Genomic DNA, 16,065 nt, shown 5'->3' with positions numbered 1-16,065 from the left:
GCTTTCGGTCTCTACTTCATCCTCCCCCTCATTCACATTGACATGATTTTTTGGTCTTTGATGCCTGATCTCTGATCCCATCGACACCTCATGATCACACCGGCTGATGTGCTTCTTGTGTGGGCTTTGTTGCTTCACAGCTAGATGGCAGTTTGTTTATCTTCAAGCTGTTAAGACCCCAGATGCTATATCTTTGGACAGCCAGGCACCATCAGCTTCCTTCACCACATTTGCTTACGCACTCGCTTTGAACTTCAGCGGTCATGTGGAAACCACCTTTCTGTGATGTTTCTTCCCTTCAGATTTTCTCTGGGTTGTCACAGAGGGATCCGCCTGTGTGGTGTTTGCCCTGGAAGCAAGCCGGATCACCTTTTTTGGAATAAGCCCAAATACAGATCTCTTCCTGTCAGCTGCTCAGGTAGCTGACTTCGAAATTTCTTGACATAGACTAGTGAATGCTTTCAGTGTTGAATCCGTTTGTTTAAGCATTTCAATTGGTCCTCTGTCAATCCACAATCCCTGTTTTTCACCAATACTTTCAGTGCTGCTTGGACCTCTTCCTTCAATGGTTTTGGTTCTAGAACATATGCTACCACTTGAAATTGTTGAACACCGAGCAAATGTTTTTGGTGGGCCCAGTGACTCTGAATCCTTTCTAACTTCCTTGGATGTTTCCTGCATTATTCAATACTCTGCTCATCGAATCGTTCAATAACAATATTCGAGGTCTGGGCATTTTCTTCAGTTCTTTCACCTTGAGATGTGCTGACCTTGTTCTTCCCTTTGGGTTATATAGAACCAGCACTTTGCATATTTCATTATACTGTACAAAGACCTGGGGTGAGACATTATAGCTTAAAAAGTCAAATAATATGCTACACATCCTAGCTAGTACCCTAGACCTGCCCAGTCTTCTTATCACCAAAGTTCTTGGAAAGTATGCTACTCTGACACCCAGTATGGGGTTCCTAGAATCTGTGGCTATTAGAGTTCCATTTTTTCTGCTGCTTGAGGGAACGAGCAGACACATTAACAACTAAACAGGCCAACCAAGAGTTTTCTTTCCCCACATCTAAGGGTTTGGAAACTGCTGACACTCAGCATGTATTTAGAAGAGACTCCAAACACAAATCTCTACCAACCTATTGGGACCAGCTCCTGAGTCCCTGGATTGATTGGGATCTTGCCTATATTACTGTCCCCAGAGTCAGTTTTTCTTTTTTTTAAATGAAATATTCTTCACAAGCACTACAGTTTAAAATATGGAAGAGGAGCGTCAGAAGCTTCCCTACGTTATACTGAGTGCCCTAGTCAACTTCATTACATGGACGACAATACCCTACGGCACCTCAGGATATCATATCATAGCTACTCTCTTATTCTCTTGAGCTGTATTGTCACAAAGTGAGTTTGCTCTTTGAAAGACCAAAGGAGGCTGGCTAGGCAAGGAGGACCCATGTCAGGAGGTGAGAGTCCCATGGGCATGGATTAGTCAGGTCTGAAACGGTTCCCTTTGCAGCTCCCTTCCTGTGACACGCACCCCACACAAGACTCCCTTTGGTTATCAAACCTCAGAGAATCAATCTTTTCCTTAACGCACTCATTCTTGCTTTCCTACTGCCATAGATCTTGTCATTTCCATTCCTTTTCCACCTTTGCTTTCCCCTTTGACAAGACTTGATTCCCTTTGACAAGACTGGTTCCCCTTTTCCAGCTAGTCCTACCTCATTCCTATGCCCATTCCTTACCTAGGAGAAGGATTTTAAATGTTCAGTCAAGACTCTGGATGGCCTTTTGGATGCTTGTTTCCGAGGACCCTCACCTGCAACTGTGACTCACAGGTAGGTAACCTTAGGTATTTCTCTCTTGGTGACCTAAAATATGCTCCAGCTCCCTAAACTTCACCCTTGGTTGTCACTCTCTGGGGCACTCCAATGAAGATGAGCAGAAAGCAGTAATTACAAATTAGTGCCAAGACCTGACTCCACTGCCCTTTCTTTGGCCTATCTGGGTTCTCTGATAGGACATAGACAGTACTGTCCAATGTAGCATAGTGCTACAACCTCATAGGCTTTCATTCAGCAAGCACTGCCACCACAGCCTTGAGACCAGGGAAATTCACTGCTGATGAATTTTTTGCCCTTTCTCCTAAAGATGTGACTCTCAGAAATTCTGAGCTCCAAGTTTGTTGGCATGTATCTTCATCTGTGGATTAGGGGTAAGGGAGAAACCAGAGTTCAGAAGCTTGGCTTGTTGAGAGAAGCAGAAAGCAGTACAGGGCCTCGGGTTAGTGCAGGCAACAAGCTACCTCATAGATCATCTCAGTTCTTTCATAACATGGGATCATAATACTTTCTATTGAGTTAAGGTAGGCAGTATGGTGGCTTACAAAATGATGCCTGTTAGCTCATCACTCAAGAGTTGAAGTTTAAAGCTAGAGCTTCATTCATTCTAGAATTTACAGACTTTGTTTATAAGGGGACCTAGAGTCCTGCTGGCACCATGCCCACGTTATAAGTTACAGTTATCCTGCAGCAAAAATGTAGGAGGTTGTCCCATTCTGGACTTACGCTTCTGGGAATCATCTTTCTAGCAACTACTGGAAAGCATGTTCCACACTTTGGTAGAATTTCTGAGTGGCAGGGGTTTGCCTCCACATTGCAGGAAGAAATGCTAGACAACTGTGTCAGTAAAATTTGGTCAGACTCCCAATCTAACACATAACTACCAATGTGGGTTGACAGGTGCCAAGGTGCAAATATTAGCTAGGTGAGCTCATGAGTCAAACTGAATTAAAAATAATACATTAAAAAGAAGGCTTGGTGGCCTAATCTGCAAGGTCTGCAGTTTGAAACCATCAACTGCTCTATGGGGGAAAACTGAGCTATCTACTCCTGTAGAGAGTGACAGTCTCAGAAACATATAGGAGGTAGTTCTACCCTGTTATGGGGTCACTATGAATTGGCCTCAACTCAATGGCAGTGAGTGAGTGAGTGAGTGAGTGAGTGAGTGAGTGAGTGAGTGAGTGAAGACATCTTAGAGCAAAACAATATTTTAAGAATTCTACTGACCTCTTTGGTATGTGCTGTATCAGAAACTACAACAACAACAACAACAGATTTTTAGAAGAATGGGCTTTCTCTGGAGGTTAAAATACAAATCATTATTAAACAGAGCTAAGATTTTTCCTTATCAACCAGTAACAATAAAGCAAAAGGGTGAGGGAGTGCTTCTCTTACACGGTAAACTTCATTAGACTTAAACAGAGCAAAGAGGATAGAAGATTTCATTCAAAACTCAATTTGGTCTCAAAGGATTAAGATAAAAAAATAAGAGGGGCGATTATCATGATTAGCTGCTTGAGAGGTTCTCAAGATTTCCCGACCTGGTACTGACTAACTCAAGGTACTGGTTTTGCTACTATACCTTTAACAGTGAGAGTCTAACAGGAATAGCATCAGCATTTGTTCAACATCCCCAAAGAAATGTACCATGATTACTCTGAGGTTCTACAGTTGTTTTTTAAGGCAGGCTAACTGTCTGCGATGGAAATGCACTGTGTTTACTTTACACTGTAGGTTTAGAAATTGGGGAATAACTGGCCTAGAGGGAATGTCACCAGCTCTATCTAAAAAAAGCCTCCGATATCTTGGGATGGCTTTGCTGCCTAAGAGCTGTTGCCAACAAGCTCCATTCAGAGATCTGATGCAATGTCACAACCTAGTTCATTCAGCTTTATAGAAACTTATGTATATCGGAAGTAAATAACAATTGGAGCCAAGGAATAGCAAATAATGTGCAATTATTAAAGAAGACCTACTACTCAAGCATGCAACTGTTTGTAAATAACTAACGTAAAAAAAAATGTATCCAGGGAGGTTAAGATGCCCTTAAAGTGGATGCAAAGAACAGAAATGTGTGATCTTTCTCGGTAGCCCTCCATCGATAGCATTTGCTAAGAAGAGTTGAACATACAAAGAGGTCTATGAGAAAGCTTAGTAGCAAAGAATTAGGAAGAAATAAAATAAATGAAGAAATAGAGGCTTAAAGAAATTAGCCTACAACTAGGTGTCTCTCTCTGGGTGGTACGAATAGTTACGAAACTCAGCTGCTAGCTAAAAGGCTCCAGGTTTGAGTCTACAAAGGCACCTCAGAAGAAAGTCCTGGCCACTTGCTTCTGAAAAAGGAGCCACTGACAGCCCTAGAGAACCCAGTTCTACACTGGCATATGGGGTAACCAAGGCCCCAATCAACTTTGGCAACCAGCACTGACTGGTACTAGAACTAGCCTAAAATTTAAAGGAGAGATAACACTCTACATCCCTTGTTAGCACAGACACCCCCCTATCCCTAGGTTTTAGACAAAAGTTGAACCTGGTATTTCCTATGCTTGAAATACCATCTCTTTCATCAATGTCTAACTTTCTTTCAGCATAAATTTCTATTTTTTCCATAAAATAGTCTATAAGCATTTAGGACTAATGTCTGTAAAGGCCTCTCTACTTCATAGCCATCCTGTAGACCTAAAGATACAATCTGGTGCCTAATCTGATGTCAAATAATTTTCTAATTGCACTGCTTATACATTTGAAAGCACATGAAGTTAAACTGCAATTCTACTTGTACAAATTTGTAGCTATGGAGTCTATAGGATGCCAAAGGAGATTTTGTTTTTTACTGTCTACTGGACATTATTAATTTTAACATCAGGTTTAATAAACTTGGAAACCTGGCAAATGAGCTGTGTGCGTAAATGCACTTTCGCTTTGAAGCACTATACAGATTAAGAATCTTGTGAAAGCTGGTTCATTCAAAATGCCATGTTCATTCTTTTCCTTAGGAAGTAGGAAATAGCAACTAGACAGGACAGGTAAGAAGAGATGAATAGTTTTCTGATGTACATTTAATTTGTTTCCTGTATCATTTAAATGTCACTCTGCTGTTATACAGTGAGGATTTCATTATTCCTTGTTTTGAAATTAAAAAAAAATTATCATTCAATTGATAGGGTCTGAAAAACCATGCTCAAATAAGAGAACATGAAATCATCATCAGACTGAATAGGCTCAATTGCCAATGAGGCAAATACACTCAATGACAGTAAAGAAAAAGCCCTTGCTACACTGTACGAGGGACCGAATCCCTTCTTGCATGGGGATGTGCCCTGGTCCTTGACTTTAGCTTCTTTCTCTAACTTTTGTCATTCCTGTTGGATATGTTCATCTTTGGCTTATAAATGGTAGAATTATCATATCAATTAATAAGCTAGAAAACTGAATCAGGACTTTAAAAAGTCTACCCAGGCTACAGGATAAAATAAAACCTGTCTTGTTGCAATACCAGGGGGCTTCAAAAAGGTTAGGGGAAAAATAGATTAATAATCAGAATGTCCTAGGGTGGAGCTTGTTGCTATGGGGCTCACATATTCCCTGAACACGAGATGCTTCCCTTAGGGACCAAGGCCACAAGCTGGAGAGAAATGCCACACTTCTCATGAATAGTGAGAGGGGAAATATTTCCCCCTTGGTTGTGTTACTCCAATGACATTCAGTTCCTGCTTTCCAAGAAAAGTCAACTGACTTAGAGGATTCTGAAAAGAAAGGGGGTGGGGAATTCCAACAGATGTCACCCGACAATCACTGCAACCCCAATTCTTAGACTTTCAACCTTACATCCATCGAAGGGTTAAAACCGAGTGTCTCCCTGAGTTGCGAATCTACAGGTGGAAGGTCTGAGGTGTGGGAAGGGATAGTAGGTTTCATGAGTGACCGTGCTGGGAAAGCCCGTATGTGTAAGAGCACTCCCACCCAGCCTCCAAATATTAAGTTGACACACGTTTCTGGGACGCGGCCTGAATCCTCAAACTTTGGCGGGTCTATAGAGACACGATTTTCTGTTCTCTGCTTCGCAAGGCTTTCCAGAATTGTCATCAGATGACAGATTACACTGCCCATCCACAAGGATCCAGGGTACTTCAGGCCATCCATTACAGGTTACAAGCTGTTCCAGCATGAACGAGGCACAGTGGTAAGGAGGCTATCGATACAAGGGGTCCTACAGCTTTAAGAAATACCCTGGGCATCTAAAAGTTTTCAGAATGCAAACTATGTCAGCTCTGAAGACAAGAGGCACTGCATCATTATGGCAGGAGAAACAAAGCAAGCCCCCTTTCTAAATCAGACAAAAAAAAAAAAGATTGTTTTAATAGGAGAGAAGCATCAGTCATTGATTCTTACTTCATTCACAGTTTCTATCCAACCCCATCCATCTTCAGAGTGAAGAGATGACAGAGCCCAGTTAACTCTCTCCCTCTTTGGGCCCCCGCCCATTCTGCTCCTCTATACCCAAATCGCCAGGGCCTACCAACAAATTCATTTCCCCCTGTGTGCATCGGCCCTGTTGAAATGCTCTCCCTATCGGATGGACCCCCAAAGCTCAGGTATGCCTCAGTGCCAGCTTTCATCACCCCGCTAGAATACGGCTGCCTGCCAGACAGTATGCGTGGTCAGGCCTTTGCCAATCATCTCCATAAATGACCACTTAGTCACTCCTGGCTGACCACATTCTATGGAGAAAGGGAATGGGAAGACGAAGGCAGCAGGAAAAAGTCAATAAACCAAACTAACAAACGAAATGTAAAATATTTCATTCTTCTTAAACTCTGCCACCCACATTATCCGCAAACAAAAGTTCTCCATACAGGCAGTCTCTGCATCAGTGCACCTGCTTAGCATTGGTTTGCAGAGTTATCTTTTAGCTGCGTCTGCAGAAGCCAACTACAGCACAATGGGTCGCATCACTTGAGGGTCACTTGAGTCTCTCTACCCTCTGGGTCCCTCCTCCCACCCCCTGCTTTCCCCTCTATCCACAAAAATTTTAACTCCACCATAGCTAAGGATCCCAGATAGCTAAATAAAAGAGGTGGCCTCAAACACAGGGAAAACCCCTTAGGTCTCCAGTGTGAATCGCCAACGCCATCCCCCCTTCCCTCCCCTTTCCTTAAGACCTGATGGTCTTCAGTCACACATCTTAAAAGAAAAACAAAAAACAAAAACACAAAGACTTACTTGTCTCAAGTCGATGAAGGCCAACTGCAGCGTGTCCTCCTGGAACCCAGGCACCGGGCCGGATCTGGCAAACTCTGTGGGAAAGAAAAGAGGATAAAAAGCGCCTTTAACTAACCATGGACAGGGAGATTGGCAGACGGATGACAGGGAAGACAAGAGAGGCTGGGGGAGAGGAGGACCAGGCTTCTAAGGAGTCGTGTCTCTCTCCCTTCAGCTTCTTTGTTTGCCCTTCAAAATTCGTGTCATCAAAACACCATTAATTCCAGCGTCCTGACAGCAAGGAAACTGTACTAATTCGACCTGAAATTTATTCCCATGAGCCGCGCTGGGCTTCAGAGTATTTGTTTTGTGAATGGACAAACAACTTGCAAAAGAGGAGGGAGGGGGAGAGAGAAAAAAGTTTTTCCTCTCAACACAATAAAATCTTCAGCTGTGAAACTCTTTTCAGTTCCGAAAGCTATTTATATTTTAGATCGCTGAAGGAATTTTCTAATTTCACGCCTGTCACCTCGTTCCCCAAGCATTTGTCAAAAAATATTCCCTGAAACATCATTAATTATTCCCTCACTGATTATTTGTATTATCTCATGAGTGCATTGTTGTCAACATACACTCACAACACACACCTCCACAGTAGAGGCTGCCCAGCTTTTGAGAAAAGGACTATTTGCAGATATGAAAAGATCGATCTGAATAAACCTCACTGCAAAAACTTAAGATCATTTGCACATCCTTGACCTTCTGACGTATTCTTTGTCCTTGACTTCTACTTCTATTCCACTCTCAAAAATTCTTTCTTCATTTCCCTCTACCTCAAGGAAACCACATGCACGTTACTTCATTACTTGGGATTTACAGTAGCGCCCTGGGTACATGCTCCGTTTATGACTCTGGCTTCAGCATCATTAGCAGAAAGACAGCAGCATAGGGCTACAGGGACAAATACTAGTAACAGTTAAGAATGTCAAGTTTTATTGCCCCTGAATCCTGCTTATTATGAAATCAAAAGGTCCTGCATAAGTTAGCTATACACACACACACACACACACACGTATTCATAAGCAAATTCATGTGAGACAGTTACCATGTTTTCAGTTCTCTCTGTGAAAACAAACTTATGGACACTTAGCATCAGTCTGCCATTTACTTGAAGAACAACTCAAGTGTCTCTCTGTGCAAAGCAAATAAAAAAACGAAAAGCTTTCCTTTCAACTATATTTTTTCCAAGATTTAATTTAAGGGTTAGTATCACATTATTTGTATGAAATTAAATAAAATCCATCACTATACATGCATATGTAGCTGAAAAATTACTTCCCACACCAACTAGTTGATTAGTTCCCAATGATGACCTGTGAACAATTATTAAGGATGACAGGGATATCTGCTGCTAAAAAATATTTTCCATCATGAGCTTCTTAGAGATAAATGATTTTCAAAAAGTCCTTGGAACGCTTTTTACAATAACACTAAAATTTAGATGATAGGTATTATGAGAAAATCATATAATGAATTTTTCAAATAGTAAAATATGGCAAACATGAATCCTGTGTACAAAATATAATTTTAGAAATTTCTAATAAAATGTCTAAGGTGTCAGCAGACAAAAAAAGAGAAAATGTCTATAATAAATGGAATATGTTTATATATAAATTACATATAAATTATGTGTGTACTTATGTAATTTATATGCACATATAGGTACATGAGTAATAGCAATAAAGTTTGTATTTGCTTTAAGAAAATGCAAATGCCATTTAAAATTAATTCTAAAGCCCAGGTGATTAAAGTTTTAAGATAATACAATCAAAATTGTACAAGTATTTTATGAAGATTATTTAATAAAAAGCTTGATATAATCTATTCTTAGTCTTACAATAAACATTTTCCGTGACAACCAAATATATAAGAGTTTCTGACAAAACTATTTCTCTGAATAATAGTGACAGTTACTCTTTTTAGACAACCTGGACTGTCAGACAGCTGATTAATTTAAATAAGCTTCCCGTGTCAGATGGGCTCATCCAAAATTGGTATCTTATTGCTATTGGTCCTGCATAACTCAGATCATACAATATCATTTGACAATATCAATGATGATATACATTTGTCCGTGTGTATTTTCTTATTACATCCTCTTTGTGGTAGAACTCTGTTTCAGTAAAAGTGCAGCAGCTTTCAAAGTGTTCTGCATCCTCTGCGTGTCCACCTCAAGAGAATGACCCTGGGATGCACACAGTTTTGAATGCTTGGGAGCTGGCTACACATTCTTGAATGTCATTATTGGGCACGATCCCTGGGGTTAATAGCTGATGCTGACAAAACCACTCAAGAATCGGAATGGGATGCATATTTAGTTTTCTGAGTCTCACTTTACAGATCTCATTTTTATGACACATTGAATCTACCAGGTTCACAAAGGATATGGTGACCTTTGAATTGATTTTCCCTCATATAAATCAGGGAATCAATGAATGGTACAACAGAGTAAAGAAATACATTTTCATGCATTGTTCATGGGAATGTCTAATTACTATATATTCAACTTCACATTTGTATGTCTTCTCATTGCTTTATTGATATAATTATTGTCTCCCCATGTAGATGGTAAACTCCTTCGGGATAAGGAGCATAGCATAGAATCTAACAAATATTTAAAATAGTGGATGTTCAACATATATTTGTTTTAATGAAAAGTCTTACACAAGCAGCAAGATTCACTTACTTAAAGGGTTCTTAACCTGAGTGTCAATAAGAAGGCTTTAGGGAACTCACGGGTTCCCTAAAATGGTAAACAATGACTGAGATAGCGACTTTTGGGATCATGAAAATCAGAGTTTGAGCCCCAGCTCTCTACTTCCTAAATCTATGTGTCTGGACAAGTACTGAATCTCCTTCCCTGGGTCGCATCATCTTTTCTCACAAATGAGGATAAAACCAGGCAATAAGTCAAACAGAACAGGGGAATACCACCTTATACAAAATCAGGAATGGTGTGCGTCAAGGTTGTATCCGTTCATCATACTTATTCAATCTGAATTCTGAGTAAATAATCTGAGAAGCTGGACTATATGGAGAATGTGTTATCAAGATTGGAGAAAGAGCATTACTGAGGCAGATGACACACCTTGCTTGCCGGAAGTGAGGAAGTATTTTCATTATGCTTCAAGCAGAAGTCCAGAAAACAGCCTTCCACACAGATCACACCTCAATGTAAAGAAAACAAAAATCCTCACAACTGAACCAATAATCACCATCCTGATAAAGGGAGGAAAGAATGGTGTTGTCATGGACTTAATTTTTTTTTTTAAGCAAAAGGGAAGAAATTTATTGGAGCCCATATGGGAAACTCTAGAGGGGCCCAGCATACCCTACCGTGTAGGCATGCCCAGCAAAGGGTCATACCATTCACTGTACCCCCATGTCCCAGAGAGCCTCCCCTTGAGCTGAGCCCCAAAGCCCCAGGACAGGCTGGGGGTGAGTACATGCCATGGATTTAATTTTAAGGGATCCACAAGCAACACCCATGGAGGCAGCAGCCAAGAAATCATTGCACTGGGTCAATCTGCTGCAAAGGGCCTATTGAAAGTGTCAAAAAGCAAACATGTCTCTTTAAAGACAGGTGCACCTGACCCAAGGCAAGCTACTTTCAACCACCTCATCTGCATGTGAAAGTTGGATAACGAATAAGACCAAAGAAGAACTGAAGTTGGAGACAATAATTGAATATACCATGGACTGCTATAAGAACAAACAAATCTGTCTTGGAAGAAGCCAGAATGCTCCTTAGAAGCAAGGATGGGAAAACTTGTGCTTTGAACTTGTTCTATTAGGAGGGACTGGTCCTTGGAGGACTTTGTGACAAGTAGGTTTATTGTGCTAACCTGATCAATAGACACACATGAGATTAGTAAGGTTGCAGTTTAATTGAAGGGCAAAGAGATAAATGGCTTGGCAAGCCTCACCTTTCTGTCCCTTGCTCTCTGATGATCGAACTAGTATGTGGCTGCCTTAGCTAGTTCTCTGCCTCAACTACCTGTGGGACACCCAACCCGTGGACCGTGTTTGAGGTTCCTTCGAGACCTGCCTTGCCACACTGCTGGTGTATACATCACCTGAGCTGGGGACTGTTGGACCCTGTCATCTGGCTGACTGTTGGTGACCTGTCCTGCTGTTTGCTGCCTGTGGCAGACTGCCTATATTGCTCTATAGAAGACTCAGCTGTTTGCTTTCTTGACTTGCACCCAACAGCCCTCATGAGTTGAACTGAGCCCTCTGTACTGCTCTGTGGACTACTTAGCTGTTTATCTATCTATCTATTAAAAATGATAAGTGTTCTGGTTTTGTTTCTTTAGAGAACCCTGTCTGACACAGACTTCATGCTTGATAGAGGGTCAGCAAAAAATAGAGAGACCCTCAATAGGGTTGATAGACACAGTGGCTACAAAAATGGACTCAAACAGCAAGAATCATGAGGATGATGCAGGACTGAGTATTTTGTTCTTTTGTACACAGAACTGCTATGAATCAGAACCAACTTGGGGGCACCTAAAAACAACAAATATTCCTAATAGTCTTGCTTTGAGTAGGTAGTAAAATAGCACATTGCAAGCAGTTGGCTGATACTTGGCATATCATAATTGGTTTTCATTATAATCATATTTAAGGAGCCTTGGTGCCACTGTCTCTCACCTGCTACTACAAGGTCAGTGGTTCAAAACCACTAGCTGAGTCACAGGAGAAACACAAGGATGTCTGCCCCTGCAAGACATGTAGCACTGGAAACCCTGTACAGGGTCACCACGAGTTGGAATTGACTCAATAACAGTAGGGCTTTTTGGTTTTGTTTTTAGTATTTTTTCAGAAAATGCATTTCTCTGAGAACAAGGTCCATAGCTTTCACAGAATTCTCAGAGGGTTTGTGACCCAACAATTAATCAACAAAAGTTAAGAAAGACTTCCATATTCAGATCAGAATCTTAGAAGAGAGTCAGCTACCCTCCAATGCTGAGTTAGTGAATTTGGCCCTTCAAACTTATTTGTAGCACAAATATTTGAATGTGTCATTCAAAAGAAGTATTGAGTGATGTTAAATACAATGAATGTTACCAGCACAGTGACATTTACTGGCATTATTTTTTAAAAGTCAATGAAGTCATAGGCAGATCTTCTGTAGCTTTTGTGACTCAGTATATCCTTAAAAACATGATTGTGGGGAAGGGTGGGGGGAAAAAAACCACGATTGCTCATACAGATAAGAGCTGGAAACACAGGGAATCCAGGACAGATAAACCCCTCAGGACCGATATTGAGAGAAGCAATACCAGGAGGGGAAGGAGAACGTAGGGCGAGGAAGAGGGAACCGATCATAATGATCTACATATAACCTCTTCTCAAGAGGACGGAGGACAGAAAAATGGGTGAAGGGAGACATTGTAAGACATGAAATCATAATAATAATTTACAAATTATCAAGGGTTCATGAGGGAGGGAGGGTGGGAGAAGGCGGGAGGAAGGGAAAAAATGAGGAGCTGATACCAAGGGTTCAAGTAGAAAGAAAATGTTTTGAAAATGATGATGACAATAAATGTACAAATGTACTTGACACGAGCTCCCAATAAAATGATTTAAAACAACAACAATAAAAGCATGATTGCTCTTTTAAGACTTGGTTTTTCCAAATATATGAAAATGGTTAGAAATGTAAGATGAAATGTTGTATGTAGTCTGACTTCAACTATGTAAAACACAATAAACATAGACAACATGACCACAGTAACTTCTGTTAGTGTTAACTGAAGCTACCTCAGGGTTAAGATTCTGCATGAGGTTTTTTTCCTACCCTTTTTAATTTTGTAATTTTTAAAATGAGTATGTTTCACAATTATAATCAGAGGAAAATAAATAAAAGAATGAACACAAACAAAACTATTTAATGATTTGATAGTACGTTATCTGGTTACCATGTATATAACTTGCTCAGGATTTGACATGATCTGCTACTAGAATTCATCTTCACGAGCAAATTTTTAGATGTTGATTGACAAGAGTAAAGGAAAACTACACTTGGGAAGTGGGCAAGAGGCCCCCAGTCTGCAATATACAAAGAGGCACATGCAAATTGGTTTTATGCTACAGTATATGGAATTCTCTTATATATGACCCTTCTGGTCTAGGGTTTGTAATCCTGCCAATTGATTAATGGACCTACAGTCTGCTCTGTGATTGGTCTTTTCAATTTGCAGAGATTGGTCTGTGGTCTAGAGTCACTCAATAGGATGGAGTTTCTTGCAATCAACCAAGCAGACTGGTAAGATTTTTGGGCAAGCCATACCTTCACCTGAAAAGAAGACAACAGAGAAGAACAGTCATCTGTACAGAGTTTTTCAGAAAAGAACCTCAAAGAAGAGTCTGGGATGGTGTACTTGGACCCAAGGTTCCCACAGGCTGAGTTTACTCCAAGAGCAGTCATGCAGGTCCAGAGCTAAGACAATGATGATAGAAAGAGGTCTGACAGGAGCCAGTGGTGGCCAGCAGAAAGCAGAAAGGACCGATACTTACTTAAAGTAAATCATACTTAAAGTATAATAAAATGAAGTTACCAAAGGGGAAAAAAGAAACTTCATTCATTTGAGAATGCTCTTTAGACGTCTTGAAGGTTACTCTTGAACTATTTCTTTCACTTAGAGGAGAAAGAGAAAAGATTATAAAATAAAAATTAAAAACTATTCATTACATTCACATTTGACTGAAGAAAAATATTTATAAAGAGCATAGAAGAGTAAATTGGAATGAAATGGTAGTGTCAGCACTCCAGGGCCTTTAAGAAGTCAAAAGGAATGCAAGGGATAAGACATATGAAAGTTTATCAAAAACAGCCCTTGAGAAACAGAATGAATATAAAGTAAATTCTTCTGAATTGCTGCACCTTATGTATAGATTAAGAACCATTTCCAAAAGAAAACAAACAAGAGGTAAAGTATGTTTTATAAAAGCAAAATAAGTGCAATGTCTGACAAATAGGTAAAACAGCAACTGTTGGATTGTGGTCCAGCAATTGTAAAAATATGCTTTGTTCAGAAAATATGCTTTATCAAGATAAAAAAAACTAAAGCAATTTAACAAGCGATGCATCCTCAGCTAGCATCCCTACACTATTCCTCTCAGAGACATCTAGTGCAGACTTCGGACAAGATGGTATCACCTGCCCTCCCTGCACGGATTAGAGGTTTGTTTTGTTGCCAAAAATTCGGATAAGAAAACTCAGAGCCTAAAGTATGTTAGGCACTTGTTTATATCTTAAGATCATGTCAGGTCGCATGTGGTTTTTGTGGGACTGAAAAATCAGAGCTGCTGTTGCTGTATTGACATAATGGTTTCCTGGTATCTGGCTCCCTGGAGCAACAGAGGAGGGGTGAGCTACACTACGAAGCGTGGCTCTGGGGAAGCTAAAACCTTCTTGCATCACTTCACAGTGGCTCCGCTAAGCTAATTCCAGAGAGGAGTGGAGGGACTCCATGGGGAATGCACCCCGGGCCTTGTTGGTCAGAAGAAGGTCTGCCAGAACATAAGGAAGAACAACTAAGGAGAAATACGTCAAGAGACAGAAAAGAGGGGGTGGGGCTGGGAGGGCACTTCTTGAAGATGCATCTGACTATACTTTTGTAAGTGTGCTTGTATGGTTATGTGATCATAAACTATGACAACCCTTAATTATTTACAGTATAGCTATGTGAGGTGAATAATTCTTTGCTTTTTCATATTTAAAATATGTAATGACTCACAACATCTCCCACCTGAAAAAGAGTGGAAGAAAATAAAGTCAAATTCTAACTTATTTTCAAAGTCATTTGTTGTTTTTTTTTAAAGTAGGAAATCTGATTAAAATTATAATAAAGTCTGGTAGAAATGTCAAATTGCTACTTTAAAAGGATTTATAAATTGTTTTTACAGCTTAATTCTCTAAGGTCTTTTTGTTGTGACAGATAGCTGAGAACAAAGATGGGCAGCCACGGCTGTTTAATTAATAGGGAATTAATCCCTGACAAGGAAGCAAATGACCTCAAGCACGCAGAAACTTCCATCATGCTGCTAAGTGACAGAGCCTACCCATCTCCACTGGCTGCACTGGAGCATGGGCCCCGGCTCACTTTCAGCGACTGAGGCTAGTGCAACACACATTCATCTGGAAGAGAGGCCATCGTGAGAGAAATAATATAGGAAGTTGAGGAAGCTGTGTCACATCTCTTGACCCAACATACAAGGAAAATCAGCAAGTTGTCAAAAGGAAATTAGTGAATTAAATCTAACAAAATAGCCCAGTAAAATATCCCATTCAAGACTTCAAGGAAGCAGATGTCATAAATTCTTACCATTTCATGGAATCTGGGACTGCTGAGTGCCTTGTAGAAATCGAGTGCTGTTCTTTAGAAGTAAATCATATTTTAAATAATGAATGAGTTTGTTAGCTGCATTTACTCAACAGAATGACTTTCATACTGTGTAATTTTGTGTAGAGAGATGTTTAAGGAAGACGAGTCATAACAAGTGTAGAACAGTGCCCTGCCACACATCGAGGGGCTCTTTCCCTTAATGTTCTAGAGCAGAGGTTCTCAATCTTTGGCTCGTGACCCCTTTGGGGGCCAAATGACCCATAAACAGGGGTCACCTGATTCATAACAGTAGCCAAATTACAGTTATGAAGTAGAAACAAAAGTAATTTTATGGTGGGGGGGGTCACCACAACATGAGGAACTGTATGAAAGGGTCACAGCATTAGGAAGTTTGAGAACCACTGTTCTAGAGGCAAGCAATAACCAGGGATACCAAAGATGTCCTAGAACTTTAACCTCTAATCCTAGAATCCTAAAGTTTGAAGAATAATTTACAACTACTGAGAAGTTTTGAAAAACGAAAAAAACTCAAGGACAATGGCTAAGCCAGTGACGTAGTCACTCTCATCTGTCTCCCGTGTCTGCTTTCCTAGTATTTCAATATG

General features: G+C 40.4%; 1 protein-coding gene across 1 annotated transcript in view; it reads right to left on the bottom strand.

The window, feature by feature from the left end:
• EXOC6B (exocyst complex component 6B) overlaps positions 1-16,065 on the bottom strand; it is a 567,559-nt gene that overhangs the window by 136,049 nt on the left and 415,445 nt on the right. Inside the window, exon 20 of the mRNA XM_075556958.1 lies at positions 7,068-7,141. Coding sequence (XP_075413073.1) covers positions 7,068-7,141 — 74 coding nt within the window. The remainder of the gene's footprint in view (positions 1-7,067; positions 7,142-16,065) is intronic.

Source organism: Tenrec ecaudatus, chromosome 8 (assembly GCF_050624435.1).
Source record: "Tenrec ecaudatus isolate mTenEca1 chromosome 8, mTenEca1.hap1, whole genome shotgun sequence".
Taxonomy (NCBI): domain Eukaryota; kingdom Metazoa; phylum Chordata; class Mammalia; order Afrosoricida; family Tenrecidae; genus Tenrec; species Tenrec ecaudatus.
Note: the sequence above shows the minus strand (reverse complement) of the source record. Positions and strands in the feature narration are given on the sequence as shown.